The sequence below is a fragment of the Eucyclogobius newberryi genome, unplaced genomic scaffold (assembly GCF_026437365.1).
Source record: "Eucyclogobius newberryi isolate DKJ021-1_F unplaced genomic scaffold, fEucNew1.0.hap1 SCAF_12, whole genome shotgun sequence".
In the NCBI taxonomy this organism is placed as follows: domain Eukaryota; kingdom Metazoa; phylum Chordata; class Actinopteri; order Gobiiformes; family Gobiidae; genus Eucyclogobius; species Eucyclogobius newberryi.
In genome coordinates, this window is record NW_027315746.1 from 28,863,438 (window position 1) to 28,882,870 (window position 19,433).

Genomic DNA, 19,433 nt, shown 5'->3' on the forward strand with positions numbered 1-19,433 from the left:
TTGCAATAAGAAATGTTCTGCTGACCCCTAGTGGCTGCTAGTTGAACCTACAACGTCACTACTCTATATCAGTGGTTCCCAAACTTTTTCTCCCAGTGACCCAAATTTTACCTGTGGATACATTGGGGACCCAAACTTCCTTCTTCGTTATGTTGAGAAAAAAAGAGCAGGAGTGTAAGTTAAAATACGTATTTATTGACAGCAAAACATGTGTCTGAATTCAGATTTCTCAAATGTAAAAAAAGAATGCAACATAAATATACTTAAATATCATTAGAAATAACTTAAATTGTAACAAAAGAACTTTATATAATATAATAATATTAAAAAAATTGCGTCAAGAAAACAGTTCATTTAGGAAAAAACACAGAATGTCTTCACTGGAAGAAACAAGGGAAAAAATAGCCCTTTCCTTTTAAAATTACAAAAATATCAACATTGACAATCAAACAATGCAATAGAACAGTGTTTCACAAGTGCTTTTTGTAGTGAGAGAGAGGGGCCCTTTCTTTCGGGGGCCCCTTATACGTTTGTGTGCGTTTCCCTCGACAACCAACACACGATCCATCCTTCTGTACAGTGTCCAGTTTCAAAAGGCACACGCGCTCCTTCCGCCATCTTAACTAAGGTGGCTGACGGAACCCAAACTATAGTGGAAATCCATCAAGTTTTTTTTTTTTGTTGTCACATTTTCTTGTTTCCCCGTTTCAGCAGTGCGTGGAATTTGATCTTTGTTTGCGGCAAAGTGTCCGTGATGGCACTTGTTCCTGCCTGGCAGATGTAATATAGGTCCCGCTTTGTTTTTTGGGCGAGTTTCATCGTTCGGGCAGGTTGATGATGGGCACCCATTGATCCATGCAGCGGCACTCTCTGCAGAAGCGGTTGACTTTGCTAAGCGCCGGGTCCTTCCATGCATCTGAATCTGGACTCTGCAACAATAAAGAGGGGGAACATTAGTTTAAAATATCCCATGCCAGAGGTATTTCCCTGTATTTAAATTCCATTGAAGTCATAAAAGGGTGGAGAGAGGGGCATTTCAGTCACGTGCTTAAGCTGTAACGGCTGTTTCCAGCATTCCACTTTCAAGGAAAATCTGAACAGTCTTGTTTATTATTAAGGAGAGGGAACAACTATCAGCCTTGTGTAGGAATACCAGTAAAAACCTACTATTACTAGAAAGTTCATAATCTCTGCGCTCTATTGTTTAGTCATATTGGGCTTTTTACAGATTGATTTTTTGGTCAAGGTTATGCCAATAAATGCCTTCAGAATAGTTCAGACTTGACCTAAAATTACATAAAATAAAAAAGAAAACATAAGATGCATGTTCAGACGTAACTTTATGATGATTATTTATGGTTTTATTTCTTTGTATTGTGATTTTAAGGCATCTTTTCCGGTTCTGTCTGTGTCACTTTGTGTGTGCTCAACAAATAAACTTGCCTGGCATTTTTAGCCATAAAATATTACAATTCATTTTTTTATTCTCCTTTTATAACATTCAAACCTCTTCAAAACAGAATTATATTTTAACCCATGCCGCCTGCAGGTCATGTGGATGGTTTTTATGGTACCTTCTTATACTTTGTTGGACTCTTTCAACTTCTGACCATCTATTTTTACTGTAATAATCTTCCTTTGTAATGTCTCAAATGTGTTGTTGAGTTATGCATCTGTTGCCTTTTGGGTTTAATGTTTAATATATGTCTGTTGTCTGTTATTGTCCAATTGAATGTTTCCTTTTAAATTGAAAGTGTTTTTACCTACTTAAAGTCTACGAATAAAAAAATGGGCCAATTCTGGCATATTTATGTTGACACGCTGATATAATATACACTAATTAGAATATTATCAAATCAGCATATAAAGCAGGGCAGCTTTATTACACAGCTTAATATCTGAGCATCATTGAAGACCATATCCTTCAACATAAGCCCCTCTCTCATTCCCCCATCAGTGCTGAACCAGTGCTGCTCACCGTGACCAGGACGCAGTGGAGGTCCATGGGTTCTCCTCCGCTCTGCCTGCCCCTCTCAGTGCCTCCTCCACCTCCTCCACCTCCTGCGCCGCACAGGATCTGGGCCAGACGCTTCATGTTGTTCACTCGCAGGATGTCGACGTAGTTATCGCAGCAGAACGCCTGAATCAGAGTGAAGTGGATCTGCAGAGCCACGTCCATCACGTCCTCGCCGTCTGTGGCCAGGATGCACAGGACCACGTTATCTGGGTCTCTGGAAACGGAAAACATACAGAGAAATTGTGGTTATTATTATGTTTTATACATGGTGGTTAAACACAGCAGACTTTACCTGTAACTTACGAAGCTTAACTGTAAATTCAATCAACTCATTTGTAATATTTATGCATTGCTTCTCTCATCCATTGTCCTGTCACTTCTCCTTTTATTTAGGGTCAACACTATTTTATGCCCTCTTTATTTGGCAAACTCGCCAGCAGTGCAAATGTCAAAATAAATAAAGTCGTGCATAATGACTGAAGTAGAGTGGCAATGGAAAATCTCACACACGCACACGATTATGCAACCGTTTCGTTTTGTATACTTACACATTGAGCGATTTGGCAGCCTCGTAGACTCCGACCGTGATACAGCCCTGTGCCAGCGCCGACGTGAGCACTTCCTCCAGAGCTTTGGCCGCTGAATCCATTCTGCAACAAGACCACACCAAGACAAGTTAGGAATGAATACAGTATCATACACTCTTGCATGTTCATAACCTGCACAAACATGGCAACGTCGTCAAGCTACTTAGTTGTGTTGGTTCTTTGTGCGTAACCTTGACTCAAATGATCTGCACTGATTGATTGACTCTCAATAACTCATTCCATGTGTAAGAGTTGCTCACAGTGTTCATGCTCGTGACTCAAGATAGAAATGCAGGGGACATGTATTCGAAAAAAGACACTACTTTGATTCAGTAGATGTAGTTTTGAAAGCCAAATATGACAATAAGATAATCTTATTATTATTATCAATATGTACATTTGTAGTTTTTCTAATCCTGAGAACGTTAGTTTAGTGACCAATAACTTCTGATTTAACCCACAGAAAGTTAGAAAATCAAAGAATTAAACAATTGAGTGAATCCCTGCAATGCCACTGCTGCTGTGATTTTGGGCTCTACAAAATAAATGGAATTGAACATTGCATCTTCAGTCTATGGAATATGAATCAACTCATCTTCACGTGATAACAGCTGTACTTTTAATCTATTTTTGTGTTGAATGATGAAAGATTTAAGTTAACTTTTGCAACATGCATGATTAACTTTGATGTTTTTGTGCCATAACTCCCAATCACAAGGTTTAGTAAGCATGAAAGTAAATGCCAATGCAGCTCTATTGTGCATAGTGGAAAATATTCTTACAAAACGTTATTAATGGATAACTGTTGCATTTAAGAGCTAGTAGGCTATAACTCAGCTTGTCTAGGGTTTACACCAGTCGAGTTTTTTGCAATGTCTTGTTTTTTGACGTTTGCACGACTGTCAGTCGCTCAAACGTCGGTCAAACTTTGCTAAAACTGCACTTAAATATAGCTAGCAGCGTCAAAATCACAGAAATTTACTTTTTTTCTCTCTTTTTTTCTTGCGTCGACGACGATCATGCCGCTAACACTAACGGCTCAGTCGCACATAATCGCTGTCAATCAAATTTCAAAATTACTTTTCTTGAGAATATTCCCCGTTTAGCTCCTCGAAAGTCATATTGATCATATAATCCAAGTTCGTCATTGGCTGTGCGAGAGCGAGCCGGGGCGTGGTCTAGAACGGGATTGCACGCGTGGTAACCAGGGGCGGGGCTTGTCTCCGAGGTTACACGGTTAGCTAGCTCACGAGCTCACGAGCTCACCACGCTAACAGTGAAATGACAGACGAAACCCGCTAACGAGCCAGAAACTTTTTTTTTAAACGCAATGTTTGTGGAGATGTGATTTCTGCAAAGCCAAGGAGCATTAGTGAGAAGCAAGAATGATAAAGTATAAGTCGTAAAAGCTATTTAAGTATATATATATATATATATTATATCAAAAAGTTTAGTGCTGTCAACGTTACTGAAGTTTCAAAAATAATATGTGTTTCAGCTTCCGGTTATATGCAACAAGTATGTATACGAATAACATTTTGTTTTAAATTTAATTTCTCATTATTCAAAGTTCCATGACATCTGTGTTAGTGAAATACATTGTGAGTATAATAAATAAATAATAAAACACGTGACGCGTGCATGAAAAAAACACCAAAAACACAACAACAACAACATTCCCGATCATAAACCGCATGGATCCAAATATCTACCCATCTGAAATTCTAAAATAAAAGTTTTTGAGACATTAAATGAAAAGCAATCATGAGTTTAGTCGTTGTGTTATGGCTTCAAATATGATAAAAACAGCCTGTTATTTAAAGATCTTAAATGTCAAGGATGACTTTTGTAGCTTTAGCAAGTATTTTATATGTTAAATGCTTGTATTTTATATTTTATTTTTGATTATTTTTTAAATGCTTAAAGATGAACAGTAATTGTATTTAGGAGGTATTGCTATGTTGAGTTGGATGATTGTATTTTTAGCGGTATTGTTATGGCTGAAATGTTTATTTATGGTGCTGTTGTGTACATAGGGTGTTTGATTGACGTCTGTCCAAATTTGCAAAAGGACAACGTACAGATGGAAAATAGCTTGTCGTGAAATCTGGTGGTAAACATTTTCTCTTTGATATTCTTAGCTGTGCACCATCTTTGTTTAAAATAAAAAATAATAAGGAGGTGATTTGATAACGATTTATAACAGCAACAGAATGAACTTTTTTCATTCATTGACCATTATAAGTGATTGCATATGAACATTCTGGCTGAGATATCGATTAAAATGTTATACTAAACGTACAGAGCAAAACTCACCCTTTTTGCGGTACGGGACCCGGGAGATGGGGGGTTAGGGGTTTAAAAATAGCAACGTGACGCTACTGGATCACGCTGGGCTCTGATTGGCTCATTGGCTAACGTGCCAAAAGTGGCCGAAACCGCGCGAGATCCAAAGGAGTGGCGCGAAACAGCCCGGAGGCGAATATTTTTTTCGTAGTTGAGTTGGGAACAGGGCAGATTTCTCAGCCAATCAGAAGGCGAGCAGCTTCTAGGTGGGCGTTAACCTGAGATCTGGCCTCCTCTGGGCTCCTCCCTCCCAGAATAGACGCGTGTTCGCCGCTCCCAGGAGCCAACGCGTGAATGAATGAAGTAGATAATGACAAAATGGACATGTTAGAAAGAGTGTGTTTTGTAAGGGCCCATCCACGCAGCAGATCAGAACCATTAGAATACGTATTCAAGTGTCTACATGGTCGCGGTGCTCATTCACGGAGATCATACTATTTCATTGAATGTCTTATTCAAATTTGCCATACAAAAAAAATCGCTTAACTTCATACTTTACATGTTGGGATCGTGGGATACTTCCGACACTATGTACATTTCTCAGCCAATCAATCAGAAGGCGCGCAATCAGAAGACGCGCAGCCGCAATGTCATTTGTTCATATCAACACAATGACGTTCCAATGGCACTTGTCATGCTTCAGCGTTGCGACCACTGCTCGTGTGACAGTAAATCAACTGCTGACCCATATTTCTCACAATTGAAGGTAAATACTGCATGATGATAACCTAGAGTGCTCAGTGATGATTTGTGGGCGTAAAATAGTGATTAACATACAAATACACAGCGTTTATGCCTTGCTTATTGATATCCAAATTCAAATTGCTTTATTCACATACATCAATAAAAATGAAAAATACATAAAATACAGTCACACACAGCACACCACATGTGTAGGCCTAGGCCTAATTTACCAGTTTTAAGTTAGCCAAGTTGACTGTAATCTATCTGATTAATATAGGCCTTCTTGACCTAGGCCTCTCTCTGCTGCTACTGGAGTAGATTTGAAAAAAATAACAAAAATTGTAGCTAAACCTACTATTCTTACTAAAACGTGCCTTAGCCAATAGATGCATATAAATTAAAGAGTGATAGGGCCCTAAGCCTATCCTGAAAGCACTGTATGTTTAACCATGGAGCTATTAAGCTCTCAATAGCTCCAAGGTTAAATCCGTGGCCTAAAGTGTCATGTCTTTATCAGTTTTTCTCCTAAATTGAAATCATTAGTAGAAAAATATCTGAAGATACTTTAGGCCTTATATGGGTTTATCAGAAATAGATAAAGGGGTTATCTAGGGTTATCGTTTGGTTGGCAATCTCATTGTCTCTAGATTTATAATGAAATAATATTTTTAATTGCAGGCTATAATACCACCAGAATATGAGTCTCAATTGTGTTGCTTCGAGGACCATCCATCCGGGTTTTCAGCAACTTTGCGACTTCCTATCAGAACAAAGGAAGAGGCAATGAAGTGGAAGAGGGAGCTCCAGGAGACTTCAAAAACCATCCTTCGACTGTCTCAAACTTATCCCCATGTGGGTCACAAGGTCATATTCAAAGTAAGTATAATGTGGTTTTATTTGATCACATGGCAGTTTGTACACCTACAATCATCCCACCTTCCTCATTTGCATCCCTGAACATTGGTCAAAGGAACAGTTAGTGTTTAGTTTTTTTTAATTAGAAAGGTCAGCAAATAGTTTTGAATTTGCTCACTTCTTCCAACAAGTCATTTCAATACAATGACTATTTATAACCCTTTCTATTAACAGTGTAGGAGTTTCTTCATTTTTCATCATATTCTCTAGGAGTTTCAATCAAATGTTCTCCAAAATCTTCACCTCATCCTCACCTCGTTAGGAGAAGAAGTCAATATTTTGCAATGATTTGTTGCAAAATGTTAAAAATTAACTATAACCTTCTGCTTTTCAGGAGCACCTCCGTTGCCGGCATAACACACGGCGCACATTTGACAAAGATTTTGATAACATCCGCCCGTCATCGAAGGATACACAGTGCAAAGCCACAATGTCGTAAAACGCACAGAAATGAAAAAAAGCAGGTAATGGACTTGAGTAACATGTCTATCAAATAACTTGAACCTTAAGATAAGATAAGATATTCCTTTATTGTCCCACATGGGGAAATTTCATTGGTGCAACGCAGGTAGATACAGAGGTAGATCCAGAAGAACAGATCACTTATAGGAAGTCTGAAAAACACTTTCAGTAGAAGATCTCCTATAAATAAATAAAAACTCCCATAGACAAATAAATAAATACATAAATACCATTGCATGTGATCACGACAGTAATTGCACATGAATATGTGTCACGACAGCACATAGATTGCACATGAATTTCACAGTAATTGCACATGAATTTCACAGTAATTGCACATATGACAGAATTGCACATCAGTATTAGGTTAGGTCAGTATTACGAGTGTTCAGTACTAACAGTTTTTGTTATAAAGTCTGACAGCAGCAGGAAGGAAAGACCTACGGAACCTTTCCTTCACACATCGAGGGTGGATCAGTCTCTCACTGAAGCTGCTCTCCAGAGCGGACAGAGTGTCCTGCAGGGGGCGACACTCATGGTCAAGCATAGATGTGAATCTAGCCAGGACCCTCCTGTCCCCCACCTCCTGCACCGAGTCCAGAGCACAGCCCAGGACGGAGCTGGACTTCTTGATGACTTTGTCCAGCCTCTTCCTCTCCCTCTCTGTGATGCTGCTGCTCCAGCAGGCCACACCTACAGGAGCTGATGCCACCACAGAGTCGTAGAAGGTCTTCAGGAGTGGCCCTGTCACTCCAAAAGACCTGAGTCTCCTCAGGAGGTAGAGCCGACTCTGGCTCTTCCTGTACAGTGCGTCTGTGTTATGAGTCCAGTCCAGTTTGTGGTTCAGATGAACACCCAGGTACTTGTATGAGTTAAAAGCTGCACATTTCAGTAGCTTCTTCTAAAGTTAGTGGTTTGTGGGCATACATATCAGTTAAAACTAAACTTTTCAATGTTACAGGTCAACCGATGCTCATCTCCCGGAATTTCCAATGATTGTGAAGATGAGATTTGTTCACAATCGACTGTGCTGATGCCCTGAGACACAGGGATGTGCAAATGAAGTTAAGACAAAATTCTTGAGTCTTTTTGAAGCAGGGCCATAGCCCGCCATCAGCACTTGAGATTCACAAATATGACCTGCAGATTGAAGATCAAGATGATTTTATTTTCACGAGTCGTGATAGGGCTAAAATACCAGACCTTCAATGGTGTTACAGGTAAGAACTTTCAACAGTATCTATTTAGTAATACCAAAACTCTTTTTCTATTGTTGGTTATACTGAATAAACACATGTGTGATGAAGCATGAGGAAAAAATCAATTTTACTCAGCAAGCATGCAGTATTACATTGGTTGGGCCAAGTAATCTCAATCAAATTGCATTACCATATATTGTACTAAAGTTAAACTGCCCAAAAGCATATTAGGTGACCTTTGGAAATTAAAGGTGGTGTGGACGATTTTTTTCAGCAAATTTTTTATCATATTTCCTCGTGGCGTGGATAAATCATTTGTCCTGCCACGTATCAATCATAAAACGCACCTACCGCTCACCTGCAGCCGCGTCAGGCTCGTCCCCACGTTTCCGCGTGCCTAAGCGCATGGATCTATCATAATATAGTTCCCTCAGTGTACGGGGCAAAATGAAGATGGAGAAAGACAGTTCGAGCTGACGCAGAAGTGGACAGAAATCTACGGGAGACGAGCGATGCGATGCGCTCCGTTGCGCTAATAAACAAACGCACGTGTGTGTTGTATCAGTCCGCACGGGGGAGTGCGCATGCGCACTTCCGCCTGCGTTCTCAAATCGCCGAAAAATCATCCATATCGCCTTTAATGAAATGGATGGGAAATAAATAAAAAAAAATATTTCGAAAGTCAGGACACAAAGTTTGATCAATGAATCTACATTCAAAATGAATCTAAGTTCTCGTTGACAGGAAGTGCTGTCGCTGGTTTACAACCGTCAGGGTTCAGAATAAGCGGTATCGAAATGCGATGCGTTCGTCAGAAAAAAGTGCTTTTGTATCGCAGCTTTTGCGATACAAAAATGTGTGTTCAATTGTTTAACTAAAGCGTCTAAAAAGTACTGGTCACTCGTCAATCGATGGTCAATAACAGCATGACACACTGACGGTCCCGCTGCGGTCACAGATCGCGCGTGTGAAAACTGCTGAGCTGGAGGAGCCGCGGGAGCGCGCGGAGGCGATGAGGCGCTTTATGAGCGCCGCGTCCCGCTGATCTCACATAGATGTGTTACACATAGTTATGTGTTACACATAGTTCTGTCACATAACTATGTGTAACACATCACTATGTTCCCGTTCTCACACATAAACTATGTGTAACACATCACTATGTTCCTGTTCTCACACATAACTATGTGTAACACATCACTATGTTCCTGTTCTCACACATAACTATGTGTAACACATCACTATGTTCCCGTTCTCACACATAAACTATGTGTAACACATCACTATGTTCCTGTTCTCACACATAACTATGTGTAACACATCACTATGTTCCTGTTCTCACACATAACTATGTGTAACACATCACTATGTTCCCGTTCTCACACATAAACTATGTGTAACATGTAGTTATTGTCGTGAGATCAGTGAGACGCGGCGCTCGTAAAACCCCTCGTCGCCTCCGCGCGCTCCCGTTTCACCCCGTTTCACCCTGAGGATGTGGAGTTCAAAGGGTCAAACTCACTCATGTCCAGGACAAAACCAAAACGTGTTGTGTGTGTAAGAGAAGAAGAAAGACAATATGTAAATGAGACTCATGCAAATAGTCATCTGATGATGAAGATATGGAAGAAAGTTGTAAATAAGACCATCTGACTTGGGGTTAATTAATTTGTTCAACAAATAATTTTATTTGCAAGTTTTCTATTTTATAAGTGTTATGTGTTAAGTGTTCAAAAGTTCATTTGTTAATTTAATATTTACAAATACATTTTAAATAAATAATCTTGTTACATCAATGGAAAATATTGATTGTTAGTCACTTTTGTGTTTTGCTATGCAATTATCAAATTACTATACAAATTTGAAAAAAATTGTGGATTGTTTAGCAGCACTGCTATACAAGTGAAAATCCTTAATCTGAACCCTGCAACCCATTGCTAACTGGTTGCTTTTGAAATTTGAAATTGATATTTATGTTGTCTAATTGCAGGTTGTACTACGCAACTGCCCAAAAAGCATATGGTGGAGGGCGAGGTGGTGTGGACATGCTGAAAAACTTGGAGTCATTAACACAGCGACTGAATGCAGAGAAGGAGGAGATGCTGATTAAGATGGATATCACAAGTGACAACCAGTTGATCCTCGCCATATGCACACCATTAATGAAAAGGGTCCGACAAATGGTTGAACAGAGTGGTGAAATGACTTTTGTTGACTCTTCTGGTAATAAGGACCGTGTGTTTTTATTAATGACTCACAGTTGCTGTGGTGGTCTTCCAATCGGTTGCCAAACACAACTACAGAATCTGAAAACACCATCAGCTTGTGCATGCACATGTCCTATATGGCATATGTGAGGAAAGTGTATGGCCGTAGGAGCTTGTGGGCCATTTGCTTCAGAGACAAAATGCCTATCCGTGGGAACAACACCAATATTTTTTGTGAGGCTGCCATCAAAGTGCTGAAGGAGAAAATCCTCCTGCGGATGAAAGCATTTAATGATAAGATAAGATAAGATATTCCTTTATCTTATGTATCTTAATGCTCTTCAGTTGGTGGATTTTATTGTTACCAGAATGGAGTGTCTCTATGAACGGCGTCTGATTGATGTGGCAAACAACAGACTGGACTTGGTCAGGCATTCAAAGTACCTACCTGCTTGCAGCAATATAAACCTTGATGCTATCAGACAACTTTCCCCGAAGTTGTATGAAGTGCCAAGCGAGACAAAGAAAGATGAGCACTACAGCGTCGACGTGGAAATGGAGCTATGCACATGGCATATGGGGCTAAATGGCGGCCCCTGTAAACATCAGGCTGCAGTCGTAAAGAGGTTCAAGGTAGAAACTCTGAACATTATACCAGTGAGTTCACCTGAACATAGGCTTTTGCTGCATAAAATTGCCACAGGAAAAGAAGATGTTCCTTTAGAGTGGTTCTCATCATTGAGGAAGGACACAAGGAGTGTCCCTGCAAACGAGGATTGGCAGAATGATGACCATCTCATTTCTGAAGATTCTCGACCAGCAGCTGTGACTTCCCATGGTGCTGTCTCTTCACCAACCACAGCCACTGGTCTCGCCAGCTCAGGAGTTCATAGGGAGGAGACCACATCGTTAAATGATTCTGTTGATGGCGGCACAGAGGTTTGCGAGGTGGAAAAAAGTATTATGACATTTTGCAACTCATTGAGGAGTAAAGTCAAAAATGACCCAACCACTTTCCTACCAGCTGTCAAAACTGCAGACAGACTCTGCGCTGATTTCAGCTTTGCACACATTTGGGAAGTATTCTGGTGCAGCCAGTTGCTTTCGTTTTAACAGGAAAAGCAAGTTGTCAGCATTAAAAAGAATAGGTGTACAACCAACTGCTGTTGCACGCCGAAAGAAGGCTGCACTTGGAGGTCAGAAGTGCCTGATGAGTGGAAGGCCAACAAAAGAATCTTTTACAAAGGAACTGCTGCTCCAAAAAGGAATGCAGGAGAGGACCTGAAATCTGGTCTACTCCCACCTAGGAAGAAGTTTGCAGCACCACATAATCTGTCTGAGTGTCTTGGGAAAACCCACTGTAAACAATAGGAAAAAAAATAATTGAAAAGAAAATGTCATGTGAAGCACTTACAATTCGGCCTATTAATCTGCAATGCAATATTTCCTGTTCATCAATTAAACGAAATCAGATATCACTTGAGTTGTTTGTCATTTTCATCCTATTTTGCCCTCTTCTCCATTGTGCAAGGTAGCAACTGTGAACATTTATATCCTCAGATTTAGAGCGTGTATCAACATGGATATAACATTCAAATTTGGCACATCACTTAAGCAAACATGTAAAATATGAATTTGAAAATAGCAATTTTGTATGTGTCTAACAAAGTTTTATAATTTTTCCCGGTTTTTGGTGGTTTCTCCTTCGTTTCAAAAAGAGTGAATCAAAAACTGAATTTTAACCAGAGAATGTACGAGACAATAAAGCCAAAGGTGGAAAAGGTTGCGGACCGCTGTCTGTGCAGGTGCGTACATTCAATGAAATAGTATGATCTCCGTGAATGAGCACCGCGACCATGTAGACACTTGAAGACTTATTCTAATGATTCTGATCTGCTGCGTGGATGGGCCCTTACAAAACTCCTGCCACAAGGTGAAACTGAAAACATCGGTTGGTAACTGAAGAACTGGGTGATTGAATACATGTTTAACCCTTTTAGGTGTGGAATAAATACGTCTAGTTTGTACATATTGGAAGTATTCTTTTGTTACTAAAGTAAAGGTACAGATACAGGAGTAAAATATATAATATTTAAATTCCTGTTTAGAAATGTACTTTTAGTGTAGAACTAGTACTATATAGTGATTTTATTAATAATGTTGAAACGATTAAACATATTTTGTTATAATTTTGTTATAATTACTTGCATAATTTAGTTTGAACAAAGTCAGGACTCAGGATGTTAACTCGAAGTTAACGATGTTGTAACTATGTTAACTATAAACATGCTGAAAATAGCCTAAAAGTAAAAAGTAACCTCTGTAAAATGGGCCTAAAGGCGCAGTATATAACTTTTAAGCCAAAAAATAAAGCTGAAACAAATGTATTAAAACCCGTGTCCTTAGCGAGGGGGCTTGCATCTCCACCAAATGAGCCTCCTCCTGCATTTCCATGGAAATGTTGTTCCTTTGGCAAAAATATTCAACAGTGTGGCATAAAATTTAGTATGGAGACTATTCCAAACTATGCTTTTAATTGTCTATTTCCAAGAAATTATGCAGATGAGCTCCAGAAAGTTACATAATGTGCCTTTAAATAAAGTCAAGATTACTGCATGTACTTGTACTTCTGCTTTTATACTTCGATACTTTCCACCACTGCTTATTAGAGTGGTATATATATTGAAAACGTGGTGATACCGTCTTGAATAATTTCCTAGTAAACCATGGATTTAGTTAATATAATATAAGTTAATATAATAATTTAGTTAATATAACAAAGAGATATGTCATGTAATCAAGAACACTGGCACACACAGAACAGAATTGCAATAAGAAATGTTCTGCTGACCCCTAGTGGCTGCTAGTTGAACCTACAACGTCACTACTCTATATCAGTGGTTCCCAAACTTTTTCTCCCAGTGACCCAAATTTTACCTGTGGATACATTGGGGACCCAAACTTCCTTCTTCTACCGGCAATGCTACTGTCTGAAACATATAATTATTTTATGATTAATTATAGGTGTTATAGAACAGCAATGATTATACACTACTTAATAGAAGTTATGCCCTTCCTTCATTTAAAATCACATAATCTAGTCCAGACCTCTTTTTCAAGAACCCCTGGGGACCCCCTGAGAATCTTTGGGGATCCAAATTTGGGTTCAGCTATCAATTAATAAGTGTATGTAACAGGGATGTAATACCTGACAAATAAAATAATATACAAATAAAACATTTCATAACTGGTGGAAACCAGAGCAAAGATTTTCATTAACAAAAATGTAACATATTGTCAATCACTAGAAATGTCAAGTTTTGCGAATCAGAAAAAGGTTTATTGCCATTGTCAGTGAACAAAATTCTAGGATTACTAGAAATATTATGATAGAACTAGGAACTTGCTTCAGAGTTAAGCAACATACAACAATGAATAATAATAACAGCAAAATATATCAAGCAAGGCATGCATAAAACTAAAAATGTACTAATAAAATTAAAATAGACTTGGTCTGATTATGTACACAACATTTACAGATGGTCAGAAATAGTGCAATTTTTTTTTCTGTTTACAGTGCAATTCATTATTATTGGTTTAAAAATTGTTAAAGGAGGATTTTTTGGCGCCAAATCTTTGTCTCATTTCCTCGTGGCGTGGACAGCCGAGTAGTTCATTCACATGTCAATCATAGAGAGCAGCATGTTTCCCTGGCTGCGCATGCGTGGTTGATATGCCGGTGTGTGTCTAAGCGCATGGATCTATTATAATATAGTTCCCTCAGCAGTGTTGTGCCTGAACGCGTTCATTGAACGAAAGTTCATGAATGCGTTCAAAATCTGTGGTGAACGTGAACTGAACGAACGGTATTACTGCTGACGAACGATAATGTGAACGCGTTCATTCTGATGTCTGTGAACGGCAAATTCGTTCTTTTTATTTTCGTTCAATAAGGTGTCAGATTTCTAGAGACTTCTAGGCGAAAAGTTGCTCAGGGGTGCACGGTGGCAAAGGCGGTTAGCGCTCTTGCCTTCCAAGAAGGAGATCATGGGTTTGATTCCCGGACCAGGGAACCAACATCACATGATCTCACTGGGTGGAGTCTGCATGTCCTCCCCGTATTCCCGTGGGTTCTCCGGCTTCCTCCCACCGTCCAAAGACATGCATGTGTCTATGTGTTGGCCCTGCCAGTCACCCGCGACCCCGAAAAGGAACAAGCGGTAGAAAATGGATGGAAGTTGCCCAAAAAGAGCCTATGCCTGGCAAGTGTGAGAGCTCCAAAGTTGTAGAGGCCGATAGATCGCGGAGACAGACAGATTTCAAGTGTCGCACTGCACTGCGCATGCTTAATTGTTGCCTGTGGTTGTATTTGGGCTGTGGAAATAATTTAGATCAATTATTGCATAATATTGGAAAAGAAGAACTGAACTAGTTCATTTTTTGGAGCTGTGAACTTAGTTCAAAATGTTGAATTATGAACTGAACTAGTTCATTTTAAAATTTGTGAACTATGAACTGTGTTCATGTAGAAAGTGAACTTTCCCAACACTGTCCCTCAGTGTACAGGACAAAATTAAGACAGAGAAAGACAGTTCGAGCTGGCTCAGAAGAGACGGAAATCTAAAAAGTTGTTTTCAGGCCCAGGGAATCGGTGCATTGGACATTTTACACAAATCAATCTACTTTTGCTTGCAGCGAGACTTTCCCCTCATTTTCCACTAAAGTGAACAGAGTTCTCGCTTAAACGGAAGTACAAATACAACGAAAGTGCTGATCCATGGCAAAAAGAGGCCAAGTGGGAGTTTGCATATTCTTCCAGTGACTGCATGGGTTTCCTCCGTGTGCCACTACCTCTGAAACATGCTGGTCTTGGTGTAGCGGGTTGAAGCAGCTCAGGACATATCACCCATCTGACCTATGTAGTATAACATGTATAATAACAAATAAAGAACTTAACAGGGAGGCAGGAGAACAAAGATTACTCAAACATACATCATTCTAAATATAGCTGCAACTGGATATAATCCTTATGACATGATTAAAAGCTCTTAAATGTCCATTTGACTTAAAATGCCTTTTAATACAGTTGCAAGAAAAAGTATGTAAACCCTTTGGAATTACTTGGATTTCTTCATAAATTGATCATGAAATGTCTTCTGATATTCATCTAAGTCACAACAATAGAAAAACATAGTCTTCTCAAACTAATACTGCACAAACATTATATGTTTTCATACTTTTATTGAACACAACATATGGGTGGAAAAAGTATGTGACTTGTTAATGACTTCTCCAAGAGCTACTTGGAGCCAGGAGTCAGTCAACCTAGGGTCCAATCAATGTGATGGGATTGGATGTGTTGGCCTGCCCTGCCCTATAAAAACACGCATTTTGAGTTTGACCTACAATCAAGTATTGTGGACTTGCATGAAGCTGGAAAGAGTTACAAAAGTATCTCTAAAAGCCTTGAAGTTCATGTGTCCACAGTAAGACAGTCTACTAATGGAGAAAGTGTTGCAACTCTCCTTAGGCGTGGTCGTCCTGTAAAGATGACTGTAAGAGCACAGCGTCGAATCCTCAAGGAGGTGAAGAAGAATCCTAGAGTGTCAGTTAAAGACTTACAGAAATGTCTGGCACATACTAACATTTTTGTTGATCAATCTACAATGAGGAAAACATTAAACAAGAATGGAGTTCATGGAAGGACACCACGGAGGAAGCCACTACTGTCCAAAAAAAACATTGCAGCACGTTTGAAGTTTGCAATAGATCACCTGCATTCACAGCACTATTGGCAAACTATTCTGTGGACAGATGAAACCAAAATTGAGCTGTTGGGATCTATCCATCAACTGAAGCTCAACAGAGGATGGGTGATGCAACAGGACAATGACCCTAAGCATAGAAATAAATCAACAATACAATGGCTTCAACAGATGAAAATGCGCCTTCTGGAGTGACCCAGTCAGAGTCCTGACCTCAAACCAATTGAGATGCTGTGGCATGACCTTAAGAGAGCGATTCACAACAGACATCCTAAGAATATTGCTGAACTGAAAGAGTTTTTCAAAGAGGAATGGTCCAAAATTCCTCCTGACCGTTGTGCAGGTTTGCTCTGCAACTACAGGAAATGTTTGGTTGAGGTCATCGCTCCCAAAGAGGGTCAACCAGTTATTCAACCCTAAAGTTCACATACTTTTTCCACCCGGCACTGTGAATGTTTACTTGGGTTGTGTTCAATAAAAAACATGAAAAAAGATGATGTTTGTGCAGTATTATGCAGACGGTGTTTTTCTATTGTGACTTTGATGAAGATCAGAACACATTTTATGACCAATTTATGCAGAAATCGAAGTAATCCCAAAGCGCTCACACACTTTTTCTTGCAACTGTATATTACACTAGTTAGTAACTGCCTAAATTATGTTAGGTTAAGTGTCTGATGTAACAACACTGCGAGTTATTTTCACATCAAAGGGAACGTCCCATGTCATGTTTGCTTAATAGTTACCCTAAGGGACATCATTCAGTGTTTGTCGGGAGAATTGTATTTGTGTTTCCAGCAGATTAGCATTTATCAGCCCTGCACCAGGTCTTTTGAAGGCCAGCCCCGAGCAGACAAACAGATAACAGTTACACTGTCTGACCTCAGATGACATGAATTTCACAGGTGGAAAAGTGACACAATTACACTTTTTACACTCTGATCCAAACCCAAGCAAACACCTAATATGGATTCAGTATTTTGTATTTGACTTTTGACTTCGCACTTAATTACACTGAGAAAAGGTGCATCCGTTACGCACAGTTACGTCTAAGTTAATGACATGTATTAGAAAACTGACCAAATTGACACAGTAACACAGTAGTTCTAATTAAGGTTGGGTGTTTTAGAGGCTAGTCTGAATACCAAGTACTTAAGGTGTCATTTCATGGTAAGATAAGGGCGTCAAGAGGGAAATGTGGTGTCAATCTTTACTTTATTACAAGGTCAACGGTCAGTAAGTCAGAATCTCCCAACAGCAGCTTTACTCTTCCATATATTTCCCTAGGCAGATTCGATATCTGATTTTCCACTGCATAAGAGAAGTCAAAACTACAGAGTTTCACGAAGAGTCCAGCCAACTGTTTGTACCTCAAAGGTTCAGAGACAGCTTCAGTTTGAATTGGGAGAAATTTTAGTCAGGAGTTTTGGGGAAAATCGGACGGAAATATGAGTGGTCAAGAAAATCAATAATAAGTTATGGGACTGTGCACAATATAAAAGAACCTTATAAGGAGAGATATTGTACCAGGTTGTAGCTCAAGCTATTTTCACCTTGTAGTCCCTGGGCAGGCTGATCTTGATCCTATGTTATTTATGTTATTGTGATATATTGTCTCAGTTGCAATTTTGATTATTGCATTAACCAATATTACAATATACTGTGCGGCCCAAGTATGATTCTCTTGCATTGATGAAATGCTTTGCTTTGGTTATTGAGGCAACGGTTGTGTCATAGGATTTGTCCCGTTGCCACATCATAACTTTTTAATCGTAACATATTAAGCTAGGGCCTCTTTTGTGCGGCTGGCTTTACATAAGAGCTCCAGCACAGGCACAGGAGGGGCCCAACAAGTCACACCAAGCCTTGCAAAGTTTCACTCACGCTACAAAAATATAAACGGAAGTAGCAATATGCAGAAGTCATAAGTGAGCAGCATCTGGGCTCCCCGGGGACCTACGCCACGTCCTGTTTGTGGACTTCAGCTCTGCGTTCAACACCATCCTCCTGCTCTGCTCCAGGACAAGCTCTCCCAGCTCAACGTGCCTGACTCCACCTCAAACAAAAAGTCCATTTGCTTATTAAAACATTAAAGTATTTTCATTTCAATTCGGTTCATTACTAGTAGCCTATTTGACTCATTTGGCTTATTATAAGTTATTAATTATTTGAATAAATATGTGGGCTTATTTATTGAACTAACTTTACCTGTAATTCTCTAATTAAAGACGTTTGCGTTGTCTGTGACTCCAGTTATAGTGACATTGAATATTTTTATTTGTGTGCAATGTTTTTATGTGACAGTGACAAGTTTAAAGTAGGTGAAACAATAACATCAGCTCATAAGCTGTATGTTTGTATCGCTTCAGGCTATTTGGAGAGTTTTAGAGCATTTTGCACAAGATTTGCATGAGTAACATAAAAAAACTTCTTCTCTGCAGAACACCAGGAAGTTTTGAAAGAAGCCACGCAGCATCGGGTCTCGTGCTGTCGCATCCATTGACTTTTCTGACAACAAAATGTGAACAAAATAAAGCCTCAGATAAGTCCTGAATAGATAGTTTCCTGCAGGTCGCGGATGAGAACAGGCAGAGCACACAGCAGCAGCAGCAGCAGCAGCAGCAGCAGCAGCAGCAGCAGCAACAGCAGCAGCAGCAGCAGCAGCAGCAGCAGCAGCAGCAGCAACAGCAGCAGCAGCAGCAGCAGCAGCAGCAGCAGCAACAGCAGCAGCAGCAGCAGCAGCAGCAGCAGCAACAGCAGCAGCAGCAGCAGCAACAGCAGCAGCAGCAGCAGCAGCAGCAGCAGCAGCAGCAGCAGCAGCAGCAGCAGCAGCAGCAGCAACAGCAGCAGCAGCAGCAGCAGCAGCAGTAGCAGCAGCAGCAGCAGCAGCAGCAGCAGCAGCAGCAACAGCAGCAGCAGCAGCAGCAACAGCAGCAGCAGCAGCAGCAGCAGCAGCAGCAGCAGCAGCAGTCCTGCAGCCGTGTCTCACTGCAGAGGCAATTGCTCTTTAATGCTGGGCACATCTTTCTTCAAATGTTTGTCTTAACTTTTTTAAATGCTTCTGCATTGAAAGTCTTTCGCTCACTCGCTCGCTCAGTTTACGAATATGCATTTCTAAATTTCTCCTTGGACAATCCCGAGATCCCGCCCGATGAGGTCCCTCACAATGGGGGGTTTAAGGCTCTACCCCATTTTCCACACAGTCCTCGTCGTTGCAATATTTCTTCCAGAACTGGCACAGATGCAACATG

At 40.0% G+C, this 19,433-nt stretch overlaps 1 protein-coding gene across 1 annotated transcript; it reads right to left on the reverse strand.

Annotated features, from left to right (window-relative positions):
- Positions 1-796: 796 nt before the first annotated feature.
- On the reverse strand, positions 797-3,744 carry LOC140356683 (growth arrest and DNA damage-inducible protein GADD45 alpha-like). Its single transcript, XM_072441830.1, has 4 exons — positions 3,685-3,744; positions 2,566-2,667; positions 1,979-2,231; positions 797-929 (listed from the first exon to the last, which is right to left on the reverse strand). Exons 1-4 carry the CDS (start codon positions 3,732-3,734, stop codon positions 816-818), a joined length of 519 nt encoding a protein of 172 aa, XP_072297931.1. The 5' UTR covers positions 3,735-3,744; the 3' UTR covers positions 797-815.
- Positions 3,745-19,433: the final 15,689 nt, after the last annotated feature.